We start from the raw sequence: 27,910 nt of genomic DNA, 5'->3' as shown, positions 1-27,910 counted from the left end.
CAGCAAGATAATGCTTATGAAGCACTTGGCAGCACTGTGCACAGGCCACATGTTAAAATACTTGTGTGTATCAGCAATGGTGGGCTACAAAAAGAATTCCAGTGTTGATAGGAGCAAGCTTCTGAAAACGAGTAGGAAGTCACAGACTAGTTCAGGTTAGTGTCCTGTGACTAGGGATGGGGAAATCTACCCATCTCGCTTTCCTCCTGTTTCTAATTTTTCCAGGCTTAAGTTCAATTCTCCTTATTTCCACACCAGTTTGCAGTTTATTTATTTTTAAGTCCTCGTGAAAATTCATCAGTATTTTAATTTTCAGATTTCTCCATCTATTACATATTTTTGTGTGCCACTTTACCTAGCATACACACTTTTTGCAAAGCAATTTCCCTAATATTTTGCATGTTATTTTCTAAAATATGCATGATTACGCACACCATGTCCCACATTACTTGGCTGGAGAACTGCAAGATTCAGAGAAGGGCAAACTTCAAAAGATGGCTGTTCCAATCCATTCCATTCACTTGCTTTTGGGGAAAATGCAAATTTGGTACTTTCTCTTTTAAATGTGGACTGAATCAGACTTCTCTCCCCCCCCCCCCCCCAACTCCCTGTGACTGAATAGACTATGAATCACTCAGTCAGCAAATCTTCTGAATGATGGAGATGTGGAGAAAGCCATCTGACCTGTATGGATAAATGGGCTCCCAGATAGGCCTCCTGTTTTCACACACCTCAAAGGCTTCCTCTCCAAGCAGATGGTTCTAGAAAAGCTCTCTAAAGCAAAACAGTCGGTCTCAATGTCCTAACAAATGCCTCTGCCTTCCATTTTTCAAGACAATGCTGAATCATTTGCTCGGAACTCCAATTACAGAGGATCTTTGACACAGCGAAATCCAAATGGAAGAACCAGGAAAGCAGATCACATCTTTGCGGCAAGTATTCAGAATCCAGCTCATTGCCCTTCTATAAGTTGAAAGGTAGTAGACTAGCCAGGGACAGCAGAGAGGAGTTAGTGCCGGCCACCCCAAATCGAGATGCAGAAGGAAAACGGAGTTTTGTTTCTTGATCAGAGATTATAAGTATGTAGGCAATTCAAAATGGGAGAGGTACAATCTTTCATGAGTCCAACTCCTGTTAATACGAGAACATGCATATCCTTGAATTATGCAAAACTCCTTATCAGACATAAAACCTCAGCGCCTAGGACTTGCCGATCGCATGGTCAGCGGTTCGAATCCCCGCGGCGGGGTGAGCTCCCATCTTTCGGTCCCAGCTCCTGCCCACCTAGCAGTTTGAAAGCACCCCTAAGTGCAAGTAGATAAATAGGTACCGCTTTATAGCGGGAAGGTAAACGGCGTTTCCGTGTGCTGCGCTGGTGCCGGCTCGCCAGAGCAGCTTCGTCACGCTGGCCACGTGACCCAGAAGTGTCTCCGGACAGCGCTGGCCCCCGGCCTCTTAAGTGAGATGGGCGCACAACCCTAGAGTTGGACACGACTGGCCCGTACGGGCAGGGGTACCTTTACCTTTTACCTTATCAGACATTAGACAGAATGAAAAGCAGCTGGTTAGAAATTTCACAAAATGAAAGTACCATGCCTTTTGGTGACAGCCATATTGCCCAAACGTTTTGTCCTCGACATCTGTGCATTGTTGGGTTCTGCTTTAACCCTTTAACTGTCTTAATATGGTTCCTTACATTGCCTTGGGGTGCTTCCAACACAAGAAAGATAGCTTTGTGGATATCTTTTTTGCTATAACTTTATTAGTGGTAGAACCCTGTTCGGTGAAAAGAGTACACTACAGGCGACTCTCCATTTAGGTGGGGTTACATTCAAATCCCTGTGCGCATCAGTGAAATTGCATAAAATGGGGAATCGCCTCTATCAGCTCAGCAGCTGCATGGGGAAGAAGTTTCCCCTCATGTCAGCTGTGTAAGCCCCACTGTCCCTCTGGACTCACGTGAGCCAAAGGGACGGCAGGGCCTGCATAGCTAACCAGAACAGCTTACCACCCTGTTTCGTCCCTGCTCACTGAGTATCTCTGAAACGACCACCTTCACACCCTGCAAACAGTGAAATGGGGAATGTGGGTGAACAATTTTGGCCCATCCTCATTGATACCAGAAGGGTTCTCATCAATGTTTTGATACTTTACAGAAGCCTGTGATGACCCATCGCTCTTGAACAGAATGAAGTCTTCTAAGACCTCAACTCAAGATTTCATCCCTTCATTCTATTTTCTTTCTTTTCCTCTTTCCATCTGTTCACCTGCAGTGCTAGATCTACACATTTTCCTTCAGGGGTCAAAAGCCTGCACTGCTCCCTCCCTTTGCCTGAGTCAGGAAACAGGAAAGAAGCAGGTTGGAAAAAAATTCTCTGGGCAACATCCCTTTGAAATTCGGTTCCTACATTCATACTAAGAGCCCAACTTAGTAAAATGAATTTCTGTTCTAGGACTGACTTAATTACCTGCCCACATCTATTGAACAAGACTCGTAGCTAAAATGTTTTTTCTTCATGCACTGCTAAAGTATGTGTCCATATTCTGATCATTTGGGCTGGTGAATTAAAGTCATGTCATGCAGCTTTCAGTGCTCAGCACTTCACAGTGTCCTGCAGTAATCAGGAGGGTTTTTCCAAGGGTCTGGAATATGGAACCAGAAGGCAGAATGCTGGGCTTTCATGCTTAGCTGCCTTTCAGTATCAGATGATACAGAACCCCCAGAACAGCACGCAGAGGAGAGGGGGGACATTCTGTCTGGCAAGCCAAAGTGCTTGCTCTGGTGGAACGTTTGATCGCCTTAGTGCAACGTGGGGTTCTTCCCAAAGTGTCCTGTGGTTCCTTGAAGACTAACAAATTTACTATGGCATCATAAATGAACTAGAGCCCATTTTGGAGCCACATGGCAATGCAGGGCACAAGGAGAGCCTTGCTAGACCACAGTGGCCAACCAGATGCTCATGGGAAGTCCACCAAAGAGAGCAGGAGCAGCACAGTCCTCTGATCCTCTTCTTCCCCAGTGACTTACACCACAATACATAGGTTTTCGTCAGCCTTCAGGGTTCACAGAACTCTTTGTTGGTTTTGGCATGCCAACGCCTTGCGGCTCTGCCTCGTTCTGGAATATATTAGGGCCCTGGTGCTTAGCCAGGAGTGCAGGCCATGGTTGCACAGGCATTAATCACAGAGGCTTTCTGCTCAAATTTCTCCATGCAAGGCTCTTCAGAGTTGCAGAAATGGTCTGTTCATTTAAAAAAGTTATGGGGTGGAGGAGAGAGAGATGAGAAACTAAAATGGCAGAAACAGTGGAGGAGCCATGGCTGAGTGGAAGGTCAGGACTTTTCAGGGTCTGATCCCTGGCACCTCATAGACAATACTGGGCAGAGCAGAGGCAGAGATGCTTGTGTGATCATGCCATTCCTTCCATGTTATAGTAGCATGTGTCTTTGCAGAGCTTTAGGTGGATGAAGAGCAGGCTTATGAGTAACAGAGCTTAAATGAGATATGAAAAGAATCCCCTATTCCATATGCTCTAACAGAGGAATGCAAAATTCTTTCTCCTATTTCTGATAAGCATATTAAGTAGAGGCTCAAGGAAGCACATCTGAATTGCTGCTGAAGGCCAAGCATTACGATAGGCAGATATGCTCACAGTTGCAGACCTGACTTCTTCCCTTTGCAAGTTGTCATGATAAATAAGTGATAGGACAGTTAGCTTTCAACGCTGATTGCAGCTTACCTCTGAGTTGTATAGAATTGTACTGTCTTCTTCGGGTATCCTTTGAATCCTCCTCAGGATAAATCAAATGTTATGACAAACTTGCAAATTTATCCCCAAAGAAATTGGTACCGTGAGCCAAATGACACAATTACATTTCGCCCTCACGTAGTCCATCTGGAGTTTCTGTTAAAGTGCATCAAATTCCACATTCGACTCATTTCCATTTTTATTTCTTTTCTTTTACTAAAATCCAAACCTTTTTTTTTTTTTTACACAACCATACAGTGTCATCCTGAATGTCCAGGATTTATATGGCACCACTCCTATATGACTGGCACTCAGAGACATGGAGATACAGGAATGCAATTTTTACCACACTGAGGGGTATACAAAGGACCCTTAAAATGTCTGCACCTGCCTCCTTTGCTTGTAAAGCTTTGCCCTATGAACAAAGCACAGAAAGCGCCAAAGGCTCCTGCTAAGACAGCTCACTGCATCGCTGGCCGGAATCCTCTTATGCTAGGAAGCCTTTCCCCCTTGCAGCAGCACCCTGAAATGTGTCTCATTTGCCATCAGCCACATCCCCTCCAGTGATGTCCATTAGTTTCATGATGCAATCAAAGGGCAGAAGTGCGTGCTGCCTATAGTTCCATGGTTCTTTTCCCCAGGGCTATTTTTATCAGATAACGTAGCTGTTGCGCAAAGGCCCAGTGGAAGGCGGGGGCAGCAATGACCACCCCAACCGAAGGCTCCTCACAACTGCTTTACCCATTTAAAGAGAACAAAAGATGTAAAGAACATCACCTAATGTCTCCTTTTGGCCTAAGATAAAACATAGTCATTCTGCTCATCTAAGCCATTGGCCTCTGTCCATGTATCTATCATATGTATATGCTAAATCATACAATAAACACTGGCATTGTGTTCCTATTAAGCAATGTTTCGTATGTTTTTTCCCTTCCTGATTTCTGGAGGGAGATGGGGAGGGCAGGGCACTTCATGCCTACCAGCTCACACTTATGCCTTAACCAGCTAGTGCTAAGAATGTCTTATTAGTAATAAAAAAAATTAAAGTTTTGATGCCAAATTGGAAAATGAAGAAATCAGGTAGTGAGAAATATAGTACACCATCCCTTTATATTTCCATCTTGCTTACCACACGGGAGGAAATTATTTCAGGTAGCAGACCGAATACTGTCCAAATCTGATTTGTGAGATTTTGAACCACAGAAGGTTTGTTGTCAAACACAGGTCTTTTAAGCAAAGTAATATACTTTATATTCTTGAATGGAAAGGCTTGATAGTTTATCAGCGCACAAAAGAGGCATTTTGTCATAGGTTAATTAATAACAGCATGTAGAACGGATGGAGTTTTCAGGCCAGCCTACAATGCTATGTAATTCCTAGCATTTCAAAATGGGATGGTGTAAACCTAAGAGTGGAAGAGGCGAGGGACTTCCTGAAAAGCCAAGGCTGTGCCTTTAAAAGAGTTGTTGCTTCATTACAATTCTTTGCTTGTGTTTGGATGATCTGACATTCCAAGGATGTCGCAGAGAAGATTGGTGCAGTGGGATAAAATGGAGATTCTGCCTTATCTCCTGGAAGTGAACCATATCCAGTCATTTCAAGACTTATCTAAGTTTCTGCACAAAAAGTTTTATTTGCTGGAATGTCACTAGAAAATCCTCCCAAGAAATGAAAAAACTCAAAGCAGGGACAGGGCCTTAATGGAGGAAGAGGCTCCTCAGAAGCCCTCAGGAGTACTGGGTGGGTTGCATCTGTAAAGTAAAGGCCTATTGGAGGTGGCTGGGCACCCACACAGTTGATGGGCATTGCCAGCATATTTTTTTTCTGGGGGTACTCAAGGGTACACAATACCGGCACTCCCCCCCCCCCATGTTAAAAGTGTGAAACTTACTGTAACAACCTCATGGTTACTGGCACCTTTTTATCTTCTTTTTTTTTCAAAAAAAGCACTGGGCATTGAAGAGTTTGGATTTGATATCCCACTTTATCACTACCCTAAGGAGTCTCAAAGCAGCTAACATTCTCCTTTCCCTTCCTCCCCCACAACAAAGACTCTGTGAGGTGAGTGGGGCTGAGAGGCTTCAGAGAAGTGTGACTGGCCCAAGGTCACCCAGCAGCTGCACGTGGAGGAGCGGAGACGCAAACCCGGTTCCCCAGATTGCGAGTCCACCGCTCTTAACCATACACCACACTGGCTCGTTGCCATTAAGATGGTGTGCATGTGCCGCATCTTCTGATCAATTATGTGGGGAAGGGCTTACCTGCCCCCCCCCCAATATCTTATTCAAGTTGACACCCCTGGAGTCATTGACAGCTAGGGCTGGCAATCTTAAGTTCAGTTATTCCGCATTTCCACAGCAATTCATGATTTTTTCTCTCTTTAAAAAAAAACCTTGAGAAAATTCACCAGGATTTTTGTACAAATTTATCCTCCAGCACATTGCTTTGTATTTTTCTTATGCAATTTCCCCTATTGTGCACATTTTGTAAAGCAGTTTCTTCACACAAGCATATTTTTGTATATTGCCTCCACTGGTATATGCATTTTTACAGTGGTGGACTCTGGGCTCCCGGAATTCAATGGCGCCGCCGTGCGCAGTGCTAGAATTCAGCTTCCCTGCCTCTTGGGCTCCATTCTACAGCATTGTAGGGGCTTCCTCTACAAAGCGGCGCTCAGTGTGGCCAAGCTGGTTACACTACCCTAAAACTGCCTCTGATTTTTGTGCACAACATATACATTTTTGCCCTCATAACTTGGCTAGAGAATTCTACTGCAAAATCTGGAGAAGGGTAACTGTTTTTTGGTTTACTTCCTCACTCCCCCCCCCCCCCCCAAGTGCAAACCTGGCAGGTTCACTTTTAAATGCAAACTGAATCCAATTTCTCCTCCACCCCTATAGACAGTTTGGCTGCTTTGCCTGACCCCCAATACCGTTGCTTTCCAGGCCAACTCAGTCTTGCTCCTAGCTGCTCTGGGTAGGGATAAATAAAAGTACCTTTAGTGCCTTTCAAACCAATTTTGGGAAAATCAGGTGCTGCTTTTGGATAAAATAGTATATTTTGAAATGCCTTGGTTAGTTAATTCTGGTATGTTGACACATACATTGCCTGTCCAATGCTTGACACATTACCCTTTTATCTAAAAGTCCCATGTGGGAAACTCGCTATTTGCTTGAAGTCCAGAAGCAGGCCTTCATTACTGGGCAAGGAACATTATGTTTCCTAGTTACAGCTGCAACCCGCTAGAGAGAGAATAGCTTGATGTACTGTTTGCGCCAGACAACAACCTAAACATTAGCATATGGTTATGGTAAACATCCCTGCAATTCTCTGTGCCCAAAGAGGCCCCCACTGCAACACAGCTAATACAAAACACAAACACCACAAATCCTAAAAACCTAACTTTCATGTCTTATGTAGTACTAAAAACTAAACATGACAGACCTTGGCAATCAAAATCTAAAGTATCCTGAAACCACAAAACACAACTTTGCAAATAGTGGAGAGTTTGTCCAAATGAATCCCAATCATGCAACTATAACAAAAATGCCACTGAAGTATAATTTATGGCTATGAAGCAAGCTCCCAGACTTCCCTGCGCAAAACTTGGATTTGGAGACACCGTCAGGCAATTCTGGTGACAGAGATCAGGCCATCCCAGCTCCCCTCCTGTCCTAGGTATCGTAGCAGCCGCAGGTTTATATTACAGACTAGTGCTCCTTAAACATTTAAACTACGTGTTGTTCTCATCATCCATCAGCCATCAAAATAAAAGATGCAATATAAATACACTTTTCGCTCACACAGCACAAAAACGTACAACCTGAGGTGAAGAATTCTCCACTCCCCAGAATGTTATTCCCATTGGGCCAGAATTAAACAGGGATGGGGTAAATTTGTGCTTCCACTCCGTTAAGTTTTTGCAGAACCAGGAATGAATCCATTGTGTGCCACCAAAACTCTGGAAACCCACAATTCCATAGTGAACACACACACACACACACACACACACCCTGTAGGTGCACAAGCAACTACCAGGCCAGAGAGGAATGGCTGCTTTCATCTTTATATAAGAGGCAAAGACAGGCAGGATGTAAGCAGTGTGTGGTTTGCAGTGCTGTGCACCCCATGGCTGAAGATCAGCCCAGAAGAAGAATGGAGAAAAGATGGCCTCCCCCTCTTCTGATCTCTTTCAGTGCATGCACTGAAATGTAACGGATCATGCTCATGGTTTCCATTGTATTTACAGTGACATGGGAAGCGAACTCCACCATGCAGAGAGGAGCCCAGAAACGGAACAATAGATTTCGTTGTATAATCCCTCTCCCCTCTTGATAGGAATCCCCACAGTCCAATGTAGGGAGTTCTACAGGCCACAGTCATGTATTCCTGAGAATCAGTGTCTCTGGCTATACCTCCCATATCCCATCTGCCAATACACTCCTATTGCCTGTTTCTCAGTGGAGTACAAAACAATTTCAAACCATTTTAGATGTGGGTGTTTTTAATCACTGTTAAAATGTTTTGCTTTGTGGTTAATTTCTTTACTTTTGTTACTCTGCTGTTTGCCATCCTTGGCTCCTTTGGGATGAAAGCTGAGATAGAAATGTCATCATCACCATCAAGACAAACTGGAACAAAATAATTACACATTTGATTCCTGCCTTGCAGGGGGTTGGACTGAATGATCCTTGTGGTCCCTTCCAGCTCTACAAGTCTATGATTCTATGAAAACAAACAAGGTGTATAAATGCGTTCATGCAATTTTGCCCAACTTATTCTAGTTAAGCAATGTGAACTAAGTGGTCACACAATATGTGGAAGATGAGATAGTACACAAAGGCAATTCATTGGCAATGGTCTCCATGTGGACAGAAGGAAGGAACGGGGGGGGGGGGGAGAGAGATTTGAACATTTGCAGTTTAATCTTGGAGTGCTGGTTTTTAGGCTGCAGTCATATAAAATGTAATGTTGTGCAGTACACATACACATTCTCACCTGGGAGAAAGTCTGCTTGAACTCGGTGGGATTTACACCAGAGTAGGCATGCATAGGATTGCCCTGTTAATAACCCAATATGCATTTTAGGATATTAGAGTACTATACAAAAGCTGAATTCTCAGGTGCAATATAATATGAAGAAGGACCCATCTTTTGCAGCCCATAACATAGGTTGTAATGGGATGATGGGAGGATTATGCTGAGATGCCTTGCTCCAGTCCTGATGATGTCACAGGCAGCCATACATAGACAAAGGGACAGCATAAAAAGGAATAGAGCGACCACCGGCTCTCACCGCATCACTCACTGAAAAGAGAGCAAAGCAGTGCCACTCTCCGTCACTCTAGGGAAAAAGTAAGTATTCCTCTTCAGTTCTGCTTTTCATTGCCTGTTTCAGAAAAAAGTCGGGGTGAGCGAGACTAAATAGAAGGCATGCTTTGTGTGGCACCTGTAGCCTCATCAAATAAATTTGAGGAGCTGTCTAAGTAAAATGGCTTTCCATCCCATGCATTTTCTAACTTTGCTGCTTTGTTGTGTGTATGTGGGCTTGTAATTTCATTTTAAAGTGATAATGGTTTGCTAGGGTAATAAAAACCAAAGGGGTTTCTAGCTAGATCTTCTAACAGCTTACTTTTATCTTCTGAAACCAAAGCTCAGGTATCCCCTTTTGGAGATAAACTAGTGCTGCTCCCAGTAAAACAAAAGAAATAGTAGACGATGCTGTTCAATAATTTAGGATTTTTAAGATTTTCAAGAATAAAATTGTCGCTGCAGTTATTTTAGGTATAGACCCTAAGATATTGACATAAATGACAATCCACTGCGAGGCAATTATTATGCCAGCTTTCCAGTTGGGAAACTGAGGCTGGGAAGCAGCAACTGACCCAAAGCCAATGTGTGAGTTCCATGTCTAAGCTGTGGTTTGATTCAACCTTATTCCCATTTAGGCTTGCTGGTTTTCAGAATGAACAGTTTGCAATGTATTTTGCAGCCAATAAATACAACAACAGGGTTGCTTTTGGCAAGAAGCCTTTAAAGGTCAGGCTATAATGTGAGGATGAACAGGAAATGTGCCAAAACGCATCAGGACTTGGGGAAAGATGCCTCTAGTTCAGCAGGTGTGGTCAGCACATAGGAAAGAAGTTTCCAGACCCAGGAGAGGACCCCTGCGCAACAAGTATGATGCTTAGAAGTGGTAGAAAGTGTTGTGCTTTCTGTTGGCTCAAGGCTGCACACAGATCAGTCTTCACAGACCCGACTCACGGTGCTTCCCTGCAACTGAAATCTGCACAGTGGCTCACGATTCCAATCAAATGTTAGCTGAAATGTCTTACCAGTTTAATTTGTATGATAAGTGCTGGGTGTTTTTGAAAATTTGCCTACAGTTATACTGACTACAGTCCCGCAAAACAAATGCATATACGTGTGTATATGCGAGAGAAGAGCTGCACACACGCAGCCGGAAGTGCCTTGGAACTTTCTGCCTCAGCTTTCTGCACAGCTGAACAGGCAAGCAAACTTTAAACTTGTAAGAGTTTCATCGAAGTGTTGGAGCCGTTGCAGCAGAAGTTTCAGAAGCATCTCCAGCTCTGCACAGAGTTCTCCCCTTGCACTTTCATGCCATACTGTAGGAAAGCAGCTCTAGCTGTGAGCCAGGGCATGTCTGTTTTCTTTCTTTCGCCAACAGAGGATTCAGGTAGAGACATAGCAAGAAAAATTGCAGACACCCTGAGAGTTAAAGCAATTCTGGTTCCTTTCCAAAACACAAATTTACCTTAAGTTCTTTTACTTAAAGACTGCTAGAGAATGATGGCAGTTGTTCTTCCAAAGGTGAAAAACAACTTTTATTAGCTAACAGGCTAATGTAGAGTGAAGGTTAAAATGTCCACATTTTGAAATGCTAAATAGGAAATATTGAAAGTAAACATGGGGCACCCCGATCCAAATATGTGTGTGTGCGCACTGCAGCTGTCCCTCTCCTTTGCCAGCACCACAACTATGATGTTACAGGTGTACATGAGGACTTTGTTCACACAGGAGACCTTTCATGGTTACGCCTCCCGAATCTTTCTCATAGTTTTCTGTCGACACCAAAAGGTGACGCTTGATGGGATTTGCTTGTGCTGTGTGTTGTTGTCTTCTCCCCGCAACTACTACTTCCCCACCCTCCAGATGTTCTGGAAATCTGAGGTCCTTTGCAGAGGCATTTGTCTCCGTGTTGTGTGTGTGTGTGTGTGTGTGTGTGTGTAACTCTCTTCTTCTGCTGAGGCTTCCCACCTAACAACTTGAGAGCTTCTGATCCTTATAGGACCAAGTAAATCATTTACTTATTTTCATTTTATTGTACTTACTCTCCAAAGAGCTCCAGGCAGAGCCAGGGACTGACTCAAGATAAGCTTTGCCTGAGAGGGATTTGAACACAGGGCTTCCCACTTTAAACATATGTGATGGACTGGGATGTGTAGAGTCGATTTCAGCTTCTGCTGGAGAAGTGGCAGACTTCTGGGTGATGCCTTTTTTAAAAGGGAGCAGTGGCGTAGCGTGGGGGGTGCAAGGGGGGCGGGCCGCACCGGGCGCAACATCTGGGGGTTAGGGTTAAGGGGCACAAATCCACGGGTTATGGGGCGCACATTACTTGCCTTGCCCCGGGTGCTGACAACCCACGCTACGCCACTGAAAGGAGAGAGAGCCCATATTCTTCCTGGGTGTCTCAATCAGATATGTATGGATAGACAAGGATATTCATTTCATTCACGTTCTCCCTCCCCCCACCCCACCCCTCTCTCTGTCTCTCAAACAGAGAGGATTTAGGCATAAAAAGCACCAAATCATGGGAAAAGTAGAAAACTTCTTTTTAAAAAAAATACTCTTCATGAGCAGCGTGCACTGCATCATCGGAGGGTGGTGAGGGACTGAGGACAACCTGCTCATGAAGACTTGAGGACGGGACTTGCATGTGCTCACTTTGAGCCTTTGCATGTTCAGGCAAAAACCTGAATACAGCTGAATACCTTTCCCTTTCCTTTTCACATCCCCCACTAATAGTTCTTGAAATGAAAGTTGCAAACCTGTTGTGCATGTTGTAGAGTTTTGTGTTGCTGCTGTCGCTCATCCTGAAGTGCGCTTTTGAAGGGCACTTGCCTTGCCTGAAACTGATAGGCCTTTCCCTTGTGACTGCAGTTGGGGCCTGAGCTTCACCAGGTTCCCCTTACGAGTCACAGAACCTTTGAAGAAGGAAAAGGAAACAGAAATGAGGCTCTTCATCATCTGCCTCTTGTGCTTGCTGGTGGACTGCCTCCTGCTGCCTGGCGCCGAATGCCGAATCCTTGAGCGATCCATGGAAGTCAGAAGTAAGTTCTTGGGGACTGTATGGGGTAGAAGACAACACTTTTAAAAGCAGCTGTGCTTTCTGAGGAAGCCGTTTATAACTGTAGCACTGGGAAATGGCCAGTGTCCCCTGCAGTGAGTTAAGGGACATGGCAACCACTGATAACTGGACGAGCAGCTAGACCCGAGTGATGGGTGTGCAGCACAATCATCAAACCAGATGAAGTGGAATGTGAACTTTCCTAAAGGAGTTCAGCTCAGGAGAGGGTTTGCTGATCTGTAACATGCACTTGTGATGAGTCTTGAGGGGCTTTGGGAGATAAGAGGAGGGAGCGCCTACAGAAGGTGGAGGGAACCTTTGGCCCTCCAACTAGAGGTGGAACATTTTTGGAAGTTTTGAAGCCAGGGGAGAAAAACATTCCCCCTTCCTGGGTCCCCCCGGCCAGGGAAAGTGGAAATTATTGGTTGGCTTTTCTAATAGCATTCCATATGCATAGAAAGTCACTTTGCTACATGGTGTCCTTCCTTGTGTGCTTCTCTTCCACTCCTTTATTCCTGCCACTGCCACTCCTAGCGCACAACCCGCAGGCGTATTAGGCAGGTGTGAAATTAGACAGGTAGAAAAAATGCCATCAGCTCAACAAGGGTAGTCTTGCAAAAAAGCTTTGCTGGTGCTGAAAAGCTCACATTGCCTCCCCACAAACAAGTGTGCCAGTGCTTTAGAATATGGCAGAGCAATATTCCTCCGGTGCAGGAGTGGAAAGGACTTTTCTTTTTCCTAGGCTCTCAATACCACCTGGGTTTTGCCTTCCAGATCCAGACATTGATCCTTCCTGGTACACAGGGCGAGGAATCCGACCTGTGGGACGGTTTGGCAGAAGGGGAGCAGCTGGAGAGAATGCCCAGAAAAGTGACCACCGGCCCAAGCAAGGCTGCTTCCCCATAGGAGACAGCGATGAGCAGCTGCAAGATGAATGATGCCTCGGAAGTGAACAATCTCCCATCCCGACAAGAAAGAACATCGCAATCTCACCAGAGGCCAAATAAAAAATGTTGGACTTTTTGCCCTGTCTCTTTTATGTCTCATGCCAGAGGAGTAGAGTTCAAGAGCGGGGTTTGGCTGAAGAATTCCTTAGACTATATCTCTCTACGCCCTCACATTGTATTCCTTTTACTGTCAAATTCATTTTCATTTCTTGCACCAGTAAAGGCTGTCCCTTTTGTGAATGACTTTAATGTGTTGCAGAACAACTATCCTTAAACTCCACTCCAAAGCACCCATTTGTTGATGATACAAGTTTTTATTTCATTTAGTTGCTTTTATAGTACCAGAGGTGTACATTCTTGGGACTTAAAAAATGTAAGAGAACAGCTCCCTGCTCCCGGGCTCTTATAGCCCAAAATTTAATACAATAGAGTTTAACAGAGTAAGGGATGGGGAAGGAGAATCAGTTGTAAGTAAGGAATTAATATGAATTTCTTTTAAATACATAGACTTTGACCAATTAAGTCTCCCACACCCACCCCAGTCAATATCAACACCATCCTGACCTTAACAGGACACCAAATCTAATATATTCCAAACTGAGCATTGAACTGGACATCATTAGAAACAGTTTCCACAAAGCTCCAATTTGCTCACAGAAAATAGGTCTGTGTATGGATGTTCAAGGCATAACAAGGGTGTGGTAGGTGTGGTCTGCCCCAGGTGCCCCCACTGAGGGGAGTGACAAAATGGTGGGTGGCACTCACCACAGGGCCTGCAGCACGCCCGAGCCACGTGTCTCAGGCGCCCACAGGCTCCACAATGTCCGCTTACTGCCTCCCCCCAGCTGTAGGGCAGCTGAGGCCGAGCCCCTGCGGCACATCACATCCCTCTGGGCATTGTGTGCCCCATCCCTAAGGGCGCCACGCCCCCGTCCCATTCCTCCCTATGGGCACTGCGTGCCCTGTCCCTATGGCCGCGGCTTGCACCACCCCTGGGTGCACTGCCCCAGGTGCCCAAAAGGCTTCCTCCACCACTGCAAGGCTCCCCATTTTCAAATTTCATGGAGTCTTCAACACTACCTCTAAAATCAGAAAGGTAGACTGCCGGGCATTGGGGTGGGTTGTACCCTAGCAGAATCCTCTCCTAACTCAACAACCCAACACTACAGGCAAACACTCAAGTTTAGTGGACTGTTGGACAGGGACCCCGATCGTGGAGGTTTAATCTTGACCAATCATGGCAGCACCCGTTCTTCCCACCCATCAAGTTGATGCTGCACCAAGAAAGCCTATCAAAAAAGCTGAGAGAAGATAACCCCACCCCCAAAGCCACATCTCTGTAAAGCAAGTCTGACTGACATCCTCATCTGGGATTAAGTGGCAGAAGGCAATGGTTTTACTATTCACCAACGCTGAAGAGAAATATTCACAAGCTTGACTAATTAGAATAATAGAACCATAGAATTGTAGAATTTGAAGGGACTCCAAGGGTGACAGGTGTCAGAATGTTCTTCCTGATGTTTAGTCAGAATCTCCTTTCTTATAATGAAGCCACTGGTTCAGGTCCTCCCCTCCAGAGCAGGAGAAAACAAGCTTGATCCATCTTCCATGTGGCAGCCCTTTAGGTATTGGAAGATAACTATCTTATATCTTGCATGCCCAGGCAATAATGAGACCTGCTGTATTTGGGTGAAATCAGGCCACACCTTTACTGACTACAGGTGTAAGAGGTTTGGCATTGGCACTGGGTAGAACCCCATGCCTTCTAGCCCATCTGCTGGTAGGACTTGCACCTGGGGAGTGCCGTGACCTCGACCCCACCAGGGCATGTGGACAGAAGCATCTGCCCTGGATCCCTTTAACAGGATATGCCATTTTCTGTAGGGGCAGGCAGAGACAACAACCTCTTCTCCAACCAAGACTACACCTATCCAATGCCTAAACCGCCACTCAAGCAAATGCTCACTGCCAAACCACTCACATCTGAAGCCAAGGCCTTAAGTCTCCCACCCGTAAGTCATTTCACACTCCAGACATGTGCACCCATCCTGTTGGAATAAGGCCTCTCAGTTGAAAGCGATACCAGGGCACCGAATCACCCAGCTGCCCAGCAGCAGCACCTTGTGTTTTATGGCTCAATTCCCTTTCTTCCTTGCCTTGTTCATGCCTGCCAGCTCATGGTGTTGCCCCTCTATCATGCCAAGACCAACTCTCCAGTAGCTTAGATCCAAGCAGCAACCCTTTGAGATGTAAACAACTTTAGAGTGATGTGTGTCAGGGTAAACCATCCTAATTTGACATATATGCTCAAGGGATATGAACTGGCGGTGGCTGACCAGGAATGTGACCCTGGCCCACTTCACTTGTGGCAAGCAGGTGGCTAGACGGGATAGACCGCTACTTTGGTCTGATCTGGCAGGGATCTTCTCATATTCTTATGAAATGACACAATCCTATTTTTTTACTCTTCTGTTTATTCTCTTTATTACATTTGGATACCAAAGAAAAACTATACTATTGAAAGCTTTTACAAATAATTTGGAAGTGTGTGTTGCTTTTATGATGTTAGCTGCTCTGAGCCCGGCCTTGGCCTTTATTACAGTGGTACCTCAGGTTACAGACACTTCAGGTTGCAGACTCCGCTAACCCAGAAATAGTACCTCGGGTTAAGAACTTTGCTTCAGGATGAGAACAGAAATTAGCTAAAGTGGTACCTCAGGTTAAGAACAGTTTCAGGTTAAGAACGGACCTCCAGAACAAATTAAGTTCTTAACATGAGGTACCAATGTATTATTATTATTATTAAACCTTTTCAATGTCTTCTCACAGTGAAAAGGAATGAGGTAGGCCATAAAGCAGCGCAAACCCTCCGGCTTGGAGGAGGAGGAGGCTTCCATTTTTTACTGCAGCAGCAACCCCAGCCACATGGAACAACTAATCTCAGATTGCTTGGCAGCATTTCGTTTGGGGAAAACTTGTTTCTCGCAGATCAACATGTGATTTCTTCCACTGTGTTGATTGAAATGTCTTCTCTTTCTGTTGTTCTTGTTTTAACAATTCATGAGCTTTGTGAGGAAGGGAGAAATGGTTATTTTTCTGCGAAATATAAGATTTACAGCCTTAATTAAAAGTGCAAGTTTTTACTTATCTGCTTACATGGAATTACAATTGTCCATGTGCAGCTGTTTCCTCCACCACATCACCAGTTGGTATGCCTGAACCTGTTTCTGGGTTTCAGAAAGAGTAATGTGACGTCTCTGACCCTTTAAGGTCAAACAGTGGCCTTCAGATGCCCCCTGCCCTTTAAAGGCTGGAAGAGGCAGCTAGAATCATCATGGAGTTGATGGCCAAATAATAGATCATTGGCCCAGTTTGCAAGACACAGTAAACCATATAAAAGGTAAAGGTACCCCTGCCCGTACGGGCCAGTCTTGACAGACTCTAGGGTTGTGCGCCCATCTCACTCAAGAGGCCGGGGCCAGCGCTGTCCAGAGACACTTCCGGGTCATGTGGCCAGCGTGACATCGCTGCTCTGGCGAGCCAGAGCCGCACACGGAAACGCCGTTTGCCTTCCCGCTAGTAAGCGGTCCCTATTTATCTACTTGCACCCGGGAGTGCTTTCGAACTGCTAGGTTGCCAGGCGCTGGGACCAAACAACGGGAACGCACCCCGCCGCAGGGATTCGAACCGCCAACCTTTTGATCAGCAAGCCCTAGGCGCTGAGGCTTTTACCCACAGCGCCACCCGTGTAAACCATAGTTAAGAACAAAACTTGGCTTCCATAGGTGGCCTTTTGGGAGAGAAACAAACCCGGTGGATGGCATGAGAGGCCAGACTATTGCATTTCCCAACAAGGCAGCAGCAGCAGGACCTGAGAGGATGGGAGTGACTGCAGTTTCAGCCATGCCCATCAGCGTGCTGCTCAACCACCTAAAACGAACTGTGTGATTGTTTTGCAAACACGGCTATTATTCTGGAGCAATGATGTTAAACGGTGTGGACATAGAAAGTGGCTTTTCTCATCTATGCAAGAGTCATTTTACAGCCTCCAGCTCCACCTGCTACAATTGTTTCTTACCACTCTTATATGTTGAAGAGAAAGCAGGTGATGCGCTTTGATGGCTGAAGCAGACATAAGATAAAATGAGAACGTGGAACAATTTCTACAGTTGTGCTCTCAGATCACCTTCAGAAGCAATCTGTCTCGCATGCAAGCAAACTGAGCACGGGCTCAAGGCCTTTAGTCTTTCCCTCATCCAGCGGGCAGCAGCAACAGGAACCAAGGATGGAAGAGCCAAGGCTGAACGCCATTCTCAACTACACAACTTTCAGAAGACATCTGAAGGCAGCCCTGTATCGGGAAGTTTTTTTATGTCTGACATTTTATTACGTTCCCACCCTGCACTCAGTTCTCACCTGTGGCTCCTAGAAGCTGTCAGCAGGCAACAGTGACCACACCCCAGGAAATGGATCCAACAGGACAGCTAAACCAGGTGAGGGCAGCCAATAGGTCTCAAACCCTTATTGAGTGGATTGAGAGGACGAGACCAAGAGAGGGTCTAATGGTCAAGAGGGTAGTTTCTGCACAATCTGTAGAGGGAAGTGAGGGGTAGGTGGGACCTGTCAACCTGGGAAGGTAGCCCATCTAGGAGAAGGAAAACTCCAACCTTAAACCTCTGCTGCCTTGTGGGATATCTTCAGGAGAAGAAAAAGCTAAAGAGTAAACCCTACACAAATCCAGACTGGAGTCACTAAGATGGTTGGATGGTGCCTTGTACGCCTCCTTCTGGCAACTCCTGCAGCCAAGTTGCTCCCGAACATCTTGCTCTGCTTTCCTTTGGACCCCATCAGCGAGGCCAAGACAGGGGTCTTGTCATCTGGGCAGCCCAGGACCTCTAGGCACATGGCCCAAACTTGTGCCCCAGGAGGTCACTTCAGTGCTTGCTAACACAGCAGTTTTGACAACACCCCCCAAGATGCACTCCATTGTCTCTTGGGACATATGGATGCCGACAACGAAACAAGATTAGTACTTGAAAATGAAATAGATCTTACGTTGGGTATTCTATCTTGAGAGAAGCATAAGAGCATAAATCAGAAGCGTAGGCAAAATTTTGAGAGACAGAGAGCACCTTTTGTTAAATGTTAACTGTGTAAATTAACTTACCCAGAGACACGAAGAGTTCTGTCACTTGGTAATTAGATTTTGCAGAGGTTTCCATGTACTGCAGGTTCTTTGTTTGTGCAAAATCCTTTGCCTCCTGGAGAAACAACATACTATGATTTCAAGGAAGTAGACTCTGTGTGTGTGTGTGTGTGTGTGTGTGTGTGTGTGTGTATGTGTGTGTATATATATATATATATATATATATATATATGAAACCCACCTTGAGTTGCGTAGAGGGTGTGTTGTGTGTGTGTGTGTGTGTGTGTGTGTGTGTGTGTGTACACAGATATATAGATTCATATTTAATCCTATAACACACCCTCTATGCAACACAAGGTGGGTTTCTTATTTATTTATTTATTTGCCTTCTTGAGTTAAGTGAGAGTGGTGTTTATTATTAAAAGGCACGGATTTGCAGCAGGTTGGACTAGATGACCCTTGTGACCCTTCCAACTTTACAATTCTACGATTCTATGATGGGCTGCCACATACATGAGAAACTCCAAGACAGCTATGTGAGATTGAGTGTTTCAGCAGAGGAATGTGTATATATGTATGAGGGGGAGACGGGGGGTGGGGGGTGAGAAGGCCTACGTTTGTAAAAGTCATTGGCCTAAATACAAGAATAACGTCTACCTGTAATGTGACCTCCCGCTCAGCAGAAAGGTCCAGTTTATTGCCAACCAAAGCTATAATTATTTCATCAGGAAGGAATTCCTTCTCCAGTTCTGCCAGCCACACTTTTGCTTTCTCCAAACTTTCCTGAAAAGACAACTTATATGTAAATAACTGATATACAAGCAATAATGGAGCTATAATTTCTTAAGAGAAATTAGGTTCTGTATTAGTGTGCGAAATGTGTCATGTGCAACCAAACAACATTTAAAAATGTGCTTAGTAATGAAGGGTGGGGTTATACTCCCTCTGAAGGAGCAGCTATGTAACTTGGGGGTCCTCCTGGATTCTTTGCTGTCGCTTGAGGCTCAGGTGGCCTCGGTGGCACTGAGTGCCTTCCATCAGCTTCAGCTGGTGGCCCAGCTATGCCCCTATCTGGACAGATGTCAGGGAACTGCCATCGGAGCGGGAGGCGGAGAGGAGGCTCCAGGACAATGGTGGAGAGGGTCCAAGTAGGAGGAGAGGTAGCCCATCCGCTGGGGAAGGAAATCAGCGTAACACCAGTGGAGAAGGGGGGCAGATGGAGGAATTGGAGAGGTGGCTCCAGGACTCTTCGCAGGAGACCAGCGGAGAGGGCACGAGTACTCAGTTGCCTACACCCACCTTGCGCAGAAAACTTCTGCGCAAGCAAAGGGGGAGGAGACTGGGCGTCAAACAGCTTCTATGCTGGAAGAGGTTTAAGAAACGCCCACTGACGGATTCTGCCAGCAACTGAGGCAACCACGGAACTTGAGGCTGTCCAGACAGAGAGGGTTCAACCAGGCAACCTAGCCAGGAGTAACGGCAACTTACGCACGAGCAACCCCTAGAACCATTACGACAGGGATAGCCTAACTACTGTTGTCTGCTCTGGTAACCTCAAGGTTAGATTACTGCGTCATGCGGAGGGCTGCCCTTGAAGACGGTTCAGAAACTCCAACTAGTGCTGAATTCAACGGCCAGGTTGCTCACCAGGGCAAGAAGGTTTGGCTCGACTGCACTGGCTGCCAGTTAGCTTCTGGGCACAATTCAAAGTGCTGGGTTTGACCTATAAAGTCTTAAACGGCTCACAACCGCAATTCCTCAAGGGCAGTCTCTCCCCATATAAACTGACCTGGACTTTGCAATCATCATCTGGGGCCTTTTGTTGTGTGCCTCCCCCATAAGAGGTCCAGAAGATGGCAACACAGGAATTGGCCTTCTCTGCAGTGGCTCCCCATTTGTGGAATGCTCTCCCCAGGCTATGATTCTATGAACAGTTCCATACTGCTAGCAGCCTCTTCCATACATCTCCACAAGTTAACAGGCTACTTGAGACAATTTTTTGGTAATGAAAGCTGTTCATTTAGAGAGGGCTCCTGGAGCAGAACTGAAGGGCAAAGACCATCAGAGGTCACAGCCTTACTTTGCATAAAAATTCACAATTCTCCACAATGTCATCATATTCAGCAAGTTTGACATCCTTCATTTTAAGATGTTTTCTTTGTCAGTAACACTTTCGTGTCTGATTCATATGTTATTGTGTGTGACAACACCAGCCTGGTTGACTTTTCTAGGAGATTTTGATTTACTCTTTTGATATTGTGATTGTTCCAACATGTACCCAAATTGTCCTGGTTTAAGCCACTTTTTAAAAGGTTTTCCAGGACTTGAAGGTACAAAAATGCACCAGAGCAACCTTTTCATACGACTATAGAAAAATATGACAACTTCTCCTTGGAAAATAAAGCACCATTTGGAAATTATGCTAAATTACACATTCAGAAATAGTGAAATGGGAAAAGGGAAAGGGAAAGCCTACGCAGAGCATTCTTGCCTTACCTTCCTCGTTATATCGTAAACCAGAACAGCAGCATTTGCTGCTCTGTAATAGAGATGGCAGACACTATGGTATTTCTCTTGGCCCGCAGTGTCCCAGATCTCAAGCTTAATTGTAGTGTTATCCAAACTTAGAACCTGCGTGAAGAAGGAACCTAAAAGCAAAAGAGAAATGAATCGCTTTCCAGTAGAAGCTGCGGACACAATGGAGATTAGATTTTTGTTAACTAGATGGCCTTACTGGCCGTAAACCAAACCATGGCTTTGCACTAATGCACAAGTGTGAGGGCTCTAAGAAAGGAGATCACAGCTGCTGTGTTCCTCCCCTGGTCCTCCCGTTGCTGAACTGCCATGAGCAAAGTCTTGCTTGGCTTGAGGTGCTGTCTGAGCCCAGACTCTTGGCTTGTTTTGCTCCAGACAAACCGTGCTGAGTAAACCTAAGAACAACCCTCAGTTACTAGACAAGTTATTGTTTAGCTGGAGTGAGACAAGCTGCAAGCCCAGGGTTGAATGACATGCTAAGCCAAAACATGGTTTAATGGTGGCAGCACAGCAGGAGGGAGGAGGCCCTGGCAATGGCCAGGATCCTGCCCACTGGCATGAGTGCCCTAGACCAAGGCTTGGCTCAGGGCAGCTTGCTAACCAAGCCTCTTGGAACATTTGGTAAGGCTATATAGATATGACTTTTTATGAGTCAACCACTTAGCCAATTAATAAAGAAAGCTATAAATAAAGTCATAACTCTATCAGTGTGAGAGATAGTACATTGATTGCCGCTTTCGGGATGAGAACTGCTTCAGCCATGTGTACATCAATGGAAAACAATGTTCAGGTCTATTGGTTTTTTTCTCATATCCAAATAAATGTGATCGACTGATTTGCACTTCTTTCAACTTCCAGACTCACAAAGCAGCTTCAGTAATGTTCTATATTAATCTTTTTCTACTCAAAAGTCAAAATATGGAACTTTGATGTGCAAGTTCAGACGTGTAAGGTTCTGCACCTGCCCAGGCATTGCTTTCTTTTAAAATAACAAGGTGTGCCGTGCTGGTTGGGGAGCCTTCCTGGTGCCGGCTAGATGCAGAGGGCCCTGTCCACTGCCCAATCGTCAGGGATGATGGGAACTGCATGTAGTCCATCTGGGATCACCAGGTTGGGGAAGCCATCCCTGTTAAAAATGAAGTGGTAATAGACTGTGCATCCATTCAGATTACAGGTGACTTTAATTGTACAACATGCCTTCTGTCGCCTGCATTCCCAAGGTGCACAAGAGTGCAGATATCAATTTTTATATCAGTATATCAAGCCATGATATAGCTGAGAACCAAAGTCACTATGATGTTGTCTTTCCCAATGAATGAGTCTGCTCAGTGATTCTGGAACTGCTGTTTCCCATTCCGGCATGTGAGCCACTTTCCTAAGTCTCCTTCCTCAACAGCCCTTCCTAGTTTGTTGCTTCCTTGCACCTAGAATCCCAGAGTTGTGAAGTTGGAAGTGACCGTGAGTGTCATCTAGTTCAACCCCCTGCAATGCTTCCCTCAGCCTCTGTCTATTGCTTCTTTAACGCTGGACTATTTTGAAAGCATGTGAACTCTGCCACAATCACTTCCACGTCCACTTCACTTCCTAGCAATTGGCTGATAAATACTGGGAAGGGCAACTCTGGGCCCCTCTCAATGTCCTCATGATGCTTTGCAGGGAGGGGTCCCACGTGGTCCCACTTTCAAAATTGCTTGTGTATGTGACGTTAACATATGAGAGTGCTGGAGGTGAAATAGTTAAACAGGTTACCCAATCAGAACCTAGGGGGGTGGAGTCAGAGGGACTATAAAACCAGCTCTGGGAGGGGTGAAGAGGAGAGTTCGTTAGGAGGTTGGCTGGAGTGGGAGTGAATTGGGATAGAGTCTGTGGGTAGGTGGAGTTAGTGTAGCGAAATAAGCTGAGTCAGGAACAGTTAGGAGCTAGGAAGAGAAGTAAATATCTGAGAGGCAGTTTAGTGAGTGAGAGCAGGGAGCGGAAGTTATAGGTCTGGATAGGCACCCCATGATTGTAATTGACCGAGACCGTTTATGAAACCACACGCTTGTTAAACTGCAATAAATAAACAGAAGTTTATGTTCCAATTTAACCCTGACTGGACTCAGTATTGTACCAGGTAGGGCCTGGGGGGTGGCAGCGAGAAATAAAGTGGTGGCCCGGGGATCAATAGACGGTGAAACGTCCGGGGACCCCGTGTGATCGCCACAGCGTCTACAAATACACAGACACACCAAGAGGTTCTTCCGTGTCTTCTGTCCACGTTCTTCACCTCCTCATCCGCTGCACTTCAGCAGCTGGGGGGGGTGGATAGATGTCAATTAGCCATGCCCCCCCATCACATGATGATGTTCATGTTGTGCACTGTGTTGCTTTTATCACTGGGTGTCACTCTGTCACTACAGTTGCAAGGAACGAGATAGTGCTCCATCCCTCTAGGGTGTTCTGTGCATGGTTGCCATGGAGACAATATTTCATAATAAAAATAGCTGAGGCTGTGCCAAAGCAGTTCCTCAGCCAAATGTTCATGACTTGCATCCTTGGCCTTATTCTGAGTAATTTGTAGCATGTCGGTTGATGCAAAGGGCAGGCCCCCTTCAGCCAGCGTTAGGGTCCTACTCAGCACCGTTCACTTACAGCCCACGGTAGGCAGAGAGTCCCGGAAGTCCTTCTTCACATAACGATAGGCTAGGCTTGACTTTCCTACAGCCGTGCTTCCCAGAAGAACCACTTTGAAAATGTAAGAATCTTTTAGGGAGGGGACATAAAGGTAGGGTGTGGCCTCCTTGTTCTGCACTCTTCTCTGAGCCATGTCCTGGAGAGAAAAAGGGAAAGGAAAGGGAATGATCTGGCAGCAATAGAGGCTCTGGAACTGAGAGAAAGAGGAGATGAAGCCTCACAACTAGGCTGCAGTAAATGGAAGACTTTGCCGTTGGATAATGACATTTCTCAACCTTTGCACCAAGTACAGTGGTACCCCGGGTTAAGAACTTAATTCGTTCTGGAGGTCTGTTCTTAACCTCAAACTGTTTTTAACCTGAGGTACCACTTTAGCTAATGGGGCCTCCCGCTGCTGCTGTGCAATTTCTGTTCTCATCCTGAAGCAAAGTTCTTAACCCGAGGAACTATTTCTGGGTTAGCGGACTCTGTAACCTGAAGCGTCTGTAACCTGAGGTACCACTGTAGTTCCTTTCAGGTGTATTTTTTGCCTCTGAAGAATGCATTATCAAAATGCATGGAGTTTTTTATATGCCACAATTAAGTTTTCCACATGTGGGCACGCATCACACCTCTTTGTTCTGAGTGTTGGCATGCAACCAAGGAAACGGGGGCAACTTGCAGGCCCCCAGCTGGCTTCAGCCCACCGGCCGGTGTGCCAGGCGATCTCCAGCCCTTGGTGCAGCATCTGTGACCCGAGCTTCAGAAGCCAAGGCATGCTACTCTGCAGAGTAAACGCTACGCAATAGAAGTGGCTGTGTGAGCATATTTACAAGCAGTTTACATCAGGACGAAAGGGAACATGTCTGATCTTCTTCATGTCCAAAGCAAGACAGCTAAAGCAAAAGCTATACACAAACGGAAATTCCCAGCAGCTGTGCTGGAGTGTAAACAGACATGTGACACACAACAATCCACACGTCTGTTCTTAAGGTGGAATGGAATATCCCAACACTGAGAGGCACCATGAGGATGGAGTAAAGAAAAGGCCTATTCATGCAACCAATGACATTAAGTATCTCCTGGTCAAATAACATAATGATCCAAAGTAGGGTGCTACTTTTAAAATGCCATGTAAACTACGATTTCCTTAAATACACTTTTATCTTACTTTTTGATCAATATGATTTTCTTCCTGGAGTTCATGCATAGCTTCCTTACCTTTCATGCCTACTTGGCTGAATAAAGTACCCCCCACCCCCAGTTATGTTCCAGCTTGGTTTGGGGGCTCTTTCATTGAGTGTCTATTTACTTGCCTGTTCAAAGCACTTAGATAGTGACAGCTGCTAAAGTGAGTGCTATCGAGTTGAGGGGGTGCTAGTGTCCTTGTACCTCCACTGCCAACGGTGTGTGACCTCGGATGAGCCCAGAGGATCAGGGCCACTAGCTCATCCACTTGCCTTGCCTTGCTGTCCTTGTGGAAGAAAATACCTCTGACCTGGACAGAGTGAAGCATCTCTTGAGGAAGCTGAGAGACTTGAGTGGGGACCCAGGGACTAGAGAATGGGTTGGGGAGGGCGAATGTCCACAGATCACGGGGCAAGAATGGAAGAAGCAGAAAACTGACATGATGCTGAAAAGCTGCTGAATCTCAGGGGCTGCGATGGAGAGGCAGATGGTGGCAGCTGCTACTGAAGGGGAATCATGTTTTTTGGGGATATCACACTTATTCCCAAATGCTGCAGATAACAGCACAGGCTATGCTTTTCACTTGTGCCCGGACACTGCTCAGTGCCCCCCCCCCCCGCTGTGAGTGGCTGAGTGAAGGTGACAATAAGGGTCTCTTTCTTCAGCTTCAACAAGTTCACCTGAAGGATCACTTTTCTCACATATGCCCACTCACTGCTTCAGACTGCAGAAATAGTCTCTTTTCAAGAGCCACATAATGTTAATTCCACACCTGAAAGTAATCAAACATTCAGCATGAAGCCGTTTACCTTCCTGCCACAGCAGTACCTATTTATCTACTCGCACTGGTGTGCTTTCGAACTGCTTGGTTGGCAGGAGCTGGGACAGAGCAATGGGAGCTCGCCCCGTCACGGGGATTCAAATCACCGACTTTCCAATCGGCAAGCCCAAGAGGCTCAGTAGATTAGACCACAGCGCTACCTGCATCCCTTTTTAATGCACCTGAACTTGGCCACCTCCACTCCACTTCAGCAATTGGACACATGCCTTTACAGGAAGGTGCAGAAGAGATAAAAGGTCAATTTTATCATACAATTTTTTTAAAAAAATTTTTTTGAGGAATTGTTCAATCTCCATCCCGAATGTTTCAGAGGGTCACTTCTCCTGGAGCTTAAGCTAGCCTCCAAGTTTCTAACACAGCAATACTTAATGGGATGTAATCTTGCTGAAATTTGAGCCTGAGGAGTAGCAGGTCCAGCACCAGCACTTGGCCCCCCAGGGATCCCGGAGGGCTCACCCCCCACGGTGCCTCCAAGCTGCTATTTTAATTTCCTCAATGCTCAGAGTGGCACTATGCTGTGGGAAATTAAAATAGCAGCTCCCTGATATGACTGGTGTGCTGTTGTCACTGCCAGGTGACTGAGGGGGCCCATCAATATAAGGAGGGGGTCCCTCAGAGAATGAACAACTTCCATCCTGCTAGGATCTGCACATCATAGTGAGCTCATCATTCTCTTTCCATCGAGATGAAGCAATCATTCCTTCTCTTCCTGCCCACATATTCACACATTCCTTAGAAACATTCTGCAAATATAATTCCTGGGAACTTTGCGTAGTCCACACAACTCGGCAGTGGAAAATCAAGAGGTTGAGCCAAAAAAGTTGAGGCTATTGCTGCAGGTCTGAGGGGAAGAGACTGGTAGTGAAATAGAGGTCTTGGGGCTGAGGAAATCCACCCGGTCAGAAGGTAAGGAGAGCCTTGCTGGATGCCACCAGGGTCCAGCCATGTGCCAGCGTGAGTCCTCTTTCTCCTGCTTCTGCTCATCTAGCTCCCAAGAGGAAGGACCACCAAGTCTACTTTTCTGCTGGGTCTTCCCCTTCCAGCAACCCCCTCAGCTACAAGCTGAGAAGAGAGGAGCTAGCCTGAAAGCAGGATGGAGGGGAAGGCCTGGAGAACATGACCCAAGAAGCAGCTGCAGCCTGGGACACCTCAGTGGCACCCCAGCACTGGAGGAGGAGAGCAAAGCAAGGGAGTAAGGAGAGGTAGCTTTGGGCCCATTGCAAGGAGGCAGCTGGGGAAGCCTGGGAGGAGCACAACCTGTTGCACTGCCGGGATTGCAATCCTGCACAATCCACACAACTTGCCAATGTGCAACAATGACAGGGGAGTGGGAGGCATTATTTATCCCAGGCTAACCCTGGGCCAACCCCCAAAGTGGTAAAACTGTCCTATTTAGTAACAATACTGCTTAGCATTTATTACATGTTTGAAGCATATATCTTGTTACAAGCTTTAAAAAGAACCATGGTTGCATTGCCTCCCATATTGCAAACAGGAAGTTGGGTTAACTGAGTTCAGGTCAGAGGGGAGATTTAAGTGAGAACTTCCTGAACTGTAGCTGAGAGGGCTGTCCAGTGGGATCCTTGCACAACAGACCCTCTCCGCCCCCCCAAAAAAAGTTTTGTGATAAAGAAAGTGACAGGAAAATGCACAATAAAGTGCAAGACACTGCCTTGATGCCATGTCCTCTAACCTCCCCACAACAAATGCAAATGAATGCTCAGTACAGAACCGACATCATCTAATCTCCCTGCAAACAAATCTCAATGAACAGGTTACCAGGAAGGGCCCTCAGTCTTTAGCTGTTTGATCCTATGGCTATTTATTTGCCCAAAAGGAAATGTTATTGAATTCAGTGGAACGGCAGTCCTTAGGAGTGCTACCCCAGATACTAATAGCCTACTTGAGATTTGTAGTTTGGAACAGCTTTGGTTGTGGAAATGCTGTCCTAATGCCTGACAGAAATTATCCACACTGGAAGCAAAATAGTTCCTCTTGCAAATTCACCGTGCAAGTCCGTATGGAGCCTGATTATCCCTTGTATATTCCTGCTAGTTTTCTAAATGATACAAGACCCATTTTATGTGAGGACTAATCTAACCTGTTTCTCTTTTAGCTGAACATTCACCCACCTCTCATCCAGGCTGTCCATATCAAAGCAAACAAACCTTTCTGGTAGCTGCATGTCACAAGTTATATATTAGCAAGTCCCGTTCCTCTCATGGGTCACTGAGTAAGCGTTTTGCTGAGTTTCTTCTACTAAGCATCTTCTCTCTGAAGATCTTACCTTTCCAAATGTTCCTGCCGTGTTCTCTCCTTTTCAAGATTTCTGCTCATTTACTCGGGGGTGCTGAGGTGGGAGAACGGGCAGCCTCGGCAGTGGCACAACAAAAGCAAGACTCCTCCAGTCAGGGAAGAAGGGCTCTTGCAACTTTCCCAGCCGCCTGCTGCTTTTATCAGCAAGCTGACCCAGAGTTTAAGGTCC

General features: G+C 45.9%; 3 protein-coding genes and 1 long non-coding RNA gene across 9 annotated transcripts in view; 2 read left to right on the top strand and 2 right to left on the bottom strand.

The window, feature by feature from the left end:
- MLPH (melanophilin) overlaps nucleotides 1-4,655 on the top strand; it is a 75,957-nt gene extending 71,302 nt beyond the window's left edge. For all 4 annotated transcript variants that reach the window (XM_083401752.1, XM_083401750.1, XM_083401751.1 and 1 more), the window contains 2 exons: nucleotides 835-932; nucleotides 2,157-4,655. In XM_083401752.1, the coding sequence (XP_083257878.1) occupies nucleotides 835-932; nucleotides 2,157-2,183 (125 nt within the window). In that variant the 3' untranslated portion in view covers nucleotides 2,184-4,655. The remainder of the gene's footprint in view (nucleotides 1-834; nucleotides 933-2,156) is intronic.
- Nucleotides 442-2,285, bottom strand: LOC310659556. The gene is made up of 2 exons (XR_014502809.1): nucleotides 2,150-2,285; nucleotides 442-925 (listed from the first exon to the last, which is right to left on the bottom strand). It is a non-coding gene; the product is annotated as an uncharacterized lncRNA (long non-coding RNA).
- A 4,034-nt stretch (nucleotides 4,656-8,689) lies between the features above and the next one.
- Nucleotides 8,690-13,139, top strand: PRLH (prolactin releasing hormone). Of its 2 annotated transcripts, XM_083429361.1 has the most exons (3): nucleotides 8,690-9,103; nucleotides 11,930-12,099; nucleotides 12,891-13,139. In XM_083429361.1, exons 2-3 carry the CDS (start codon nucleotides 12,000-12,002, stop codon nucleotides 13,052-13,054), a joined length of 264 nt encoding a protein of 87 aa, XP_083285487.1. In that variant the 5' UTR covers nucleotides 8,690-9,103; nucleotides 11,930-11,999; the 3' UTR covers nucleotides 13,055-13,139. The 2 variants fall into 2 exon arrangements, with proteins under 2 accessions (XP_083285487.1, XP_083285486.1); XM_083429360.1 differs by lacking the exon at nucleotides 8,690-9,103 and having other exon boundaries at nucleotides 11,655-12,099.
- A 2,380-nt stretch (nucleotides 13,140-15,519) lies between these two features.
- RAB17 (RAB17, member RAS oncogene family) lies at nucleotides 15,520-27,854 on the bottom strand. Of its 2 annotated transcripts, XM_083402930.1 has the most exons (6): nucleotides 27,713-27,854; nucleotides 23,376-23,553; nucleotides 20,706-20,857; nucleotides 18,867-18,992; nucleotides 18,231-18,324; nucleotides 15,520-16,128 (listed from the first exon to the last, which is right to left on the bottom strand). In XM_083402930.1, the coding sequence occupies exons 2-6, from the start codon at nucleotides 23,548-23,550 to the stop codon at nucleotides 16,004-16,006; spliced, it is 672 nt and encodes a 223-aa protein (XP_083259056.1). In that variant the 5' UTR covers nucleotides 23,551-23,553; nucleotides 27,713-27,854; the 3' UTR covers nucleotides 15,520-16,003. The 2 variants fall into 2 exon arrangements, with proteins under 2 accessions (XP_083259056.1, XP_083259057.1); XM_083402931.1 differs by lacking the exon at nucleotides 27,713-27,854 and having other exon boundaries at nucleotides 23,376-23,571.
- Between the last annotated feature and the right edge of the window lie 56 nt (nucleotides 27,855-27,910).

The sequence above is a fragment of the Podarcis tiliguerta genome, assembly GCF_965153285.1.
Source record: "Podarcis tiliguerta genome assembly, chromosome: 1".
NCBI lineage: Eukaryota > Metazoa > Chordata > Lepidosauria > Squamata > Lacertidae > Podarcis > Podarcis tiliguerta.
Note: the sequence above shows the minus strand (reverse complement) of the source record. Positions and strands in the feature narration are given on the sequence as shown.

Coding starts and splice junctions, on each gene's coding strand:
- PRLH (XM_083429361.1), top strand. CDS start 12,000: ATGAGGCTCTTCATCATCTGCCTCTTGTGCTTGCTGGTGGACTGCCTC. Junction 12,100..12,890: donor GCGATCCATGGAAGTCAGAA/GTAAGTTCTTGG, acceptor TTTGCCTTCCAG/ATCCAGACATTGATCCTTCC.
- RAB17 (XM_083402930.1), bottom strand. CDS start 23,550: ATGGCTCAGAGAAGAGTGCAGAACAAGGAGGCCACACCCTACCTTTAT. Junction 18,993..20,705: donor TTTACGATATAACGAGGAAG/GTAAGGCAAGAA, acceptor TTGTCTTTTCAG/GAAAGTTTGGAGAAAGCAAA. Junction 18,325..18,866: donor AGCGGGAGGTCACATTACAG/GTAGACGTTATT, acceptor TTGTTTCTCCAG/GAGGCAAAGGATTTTGCACA.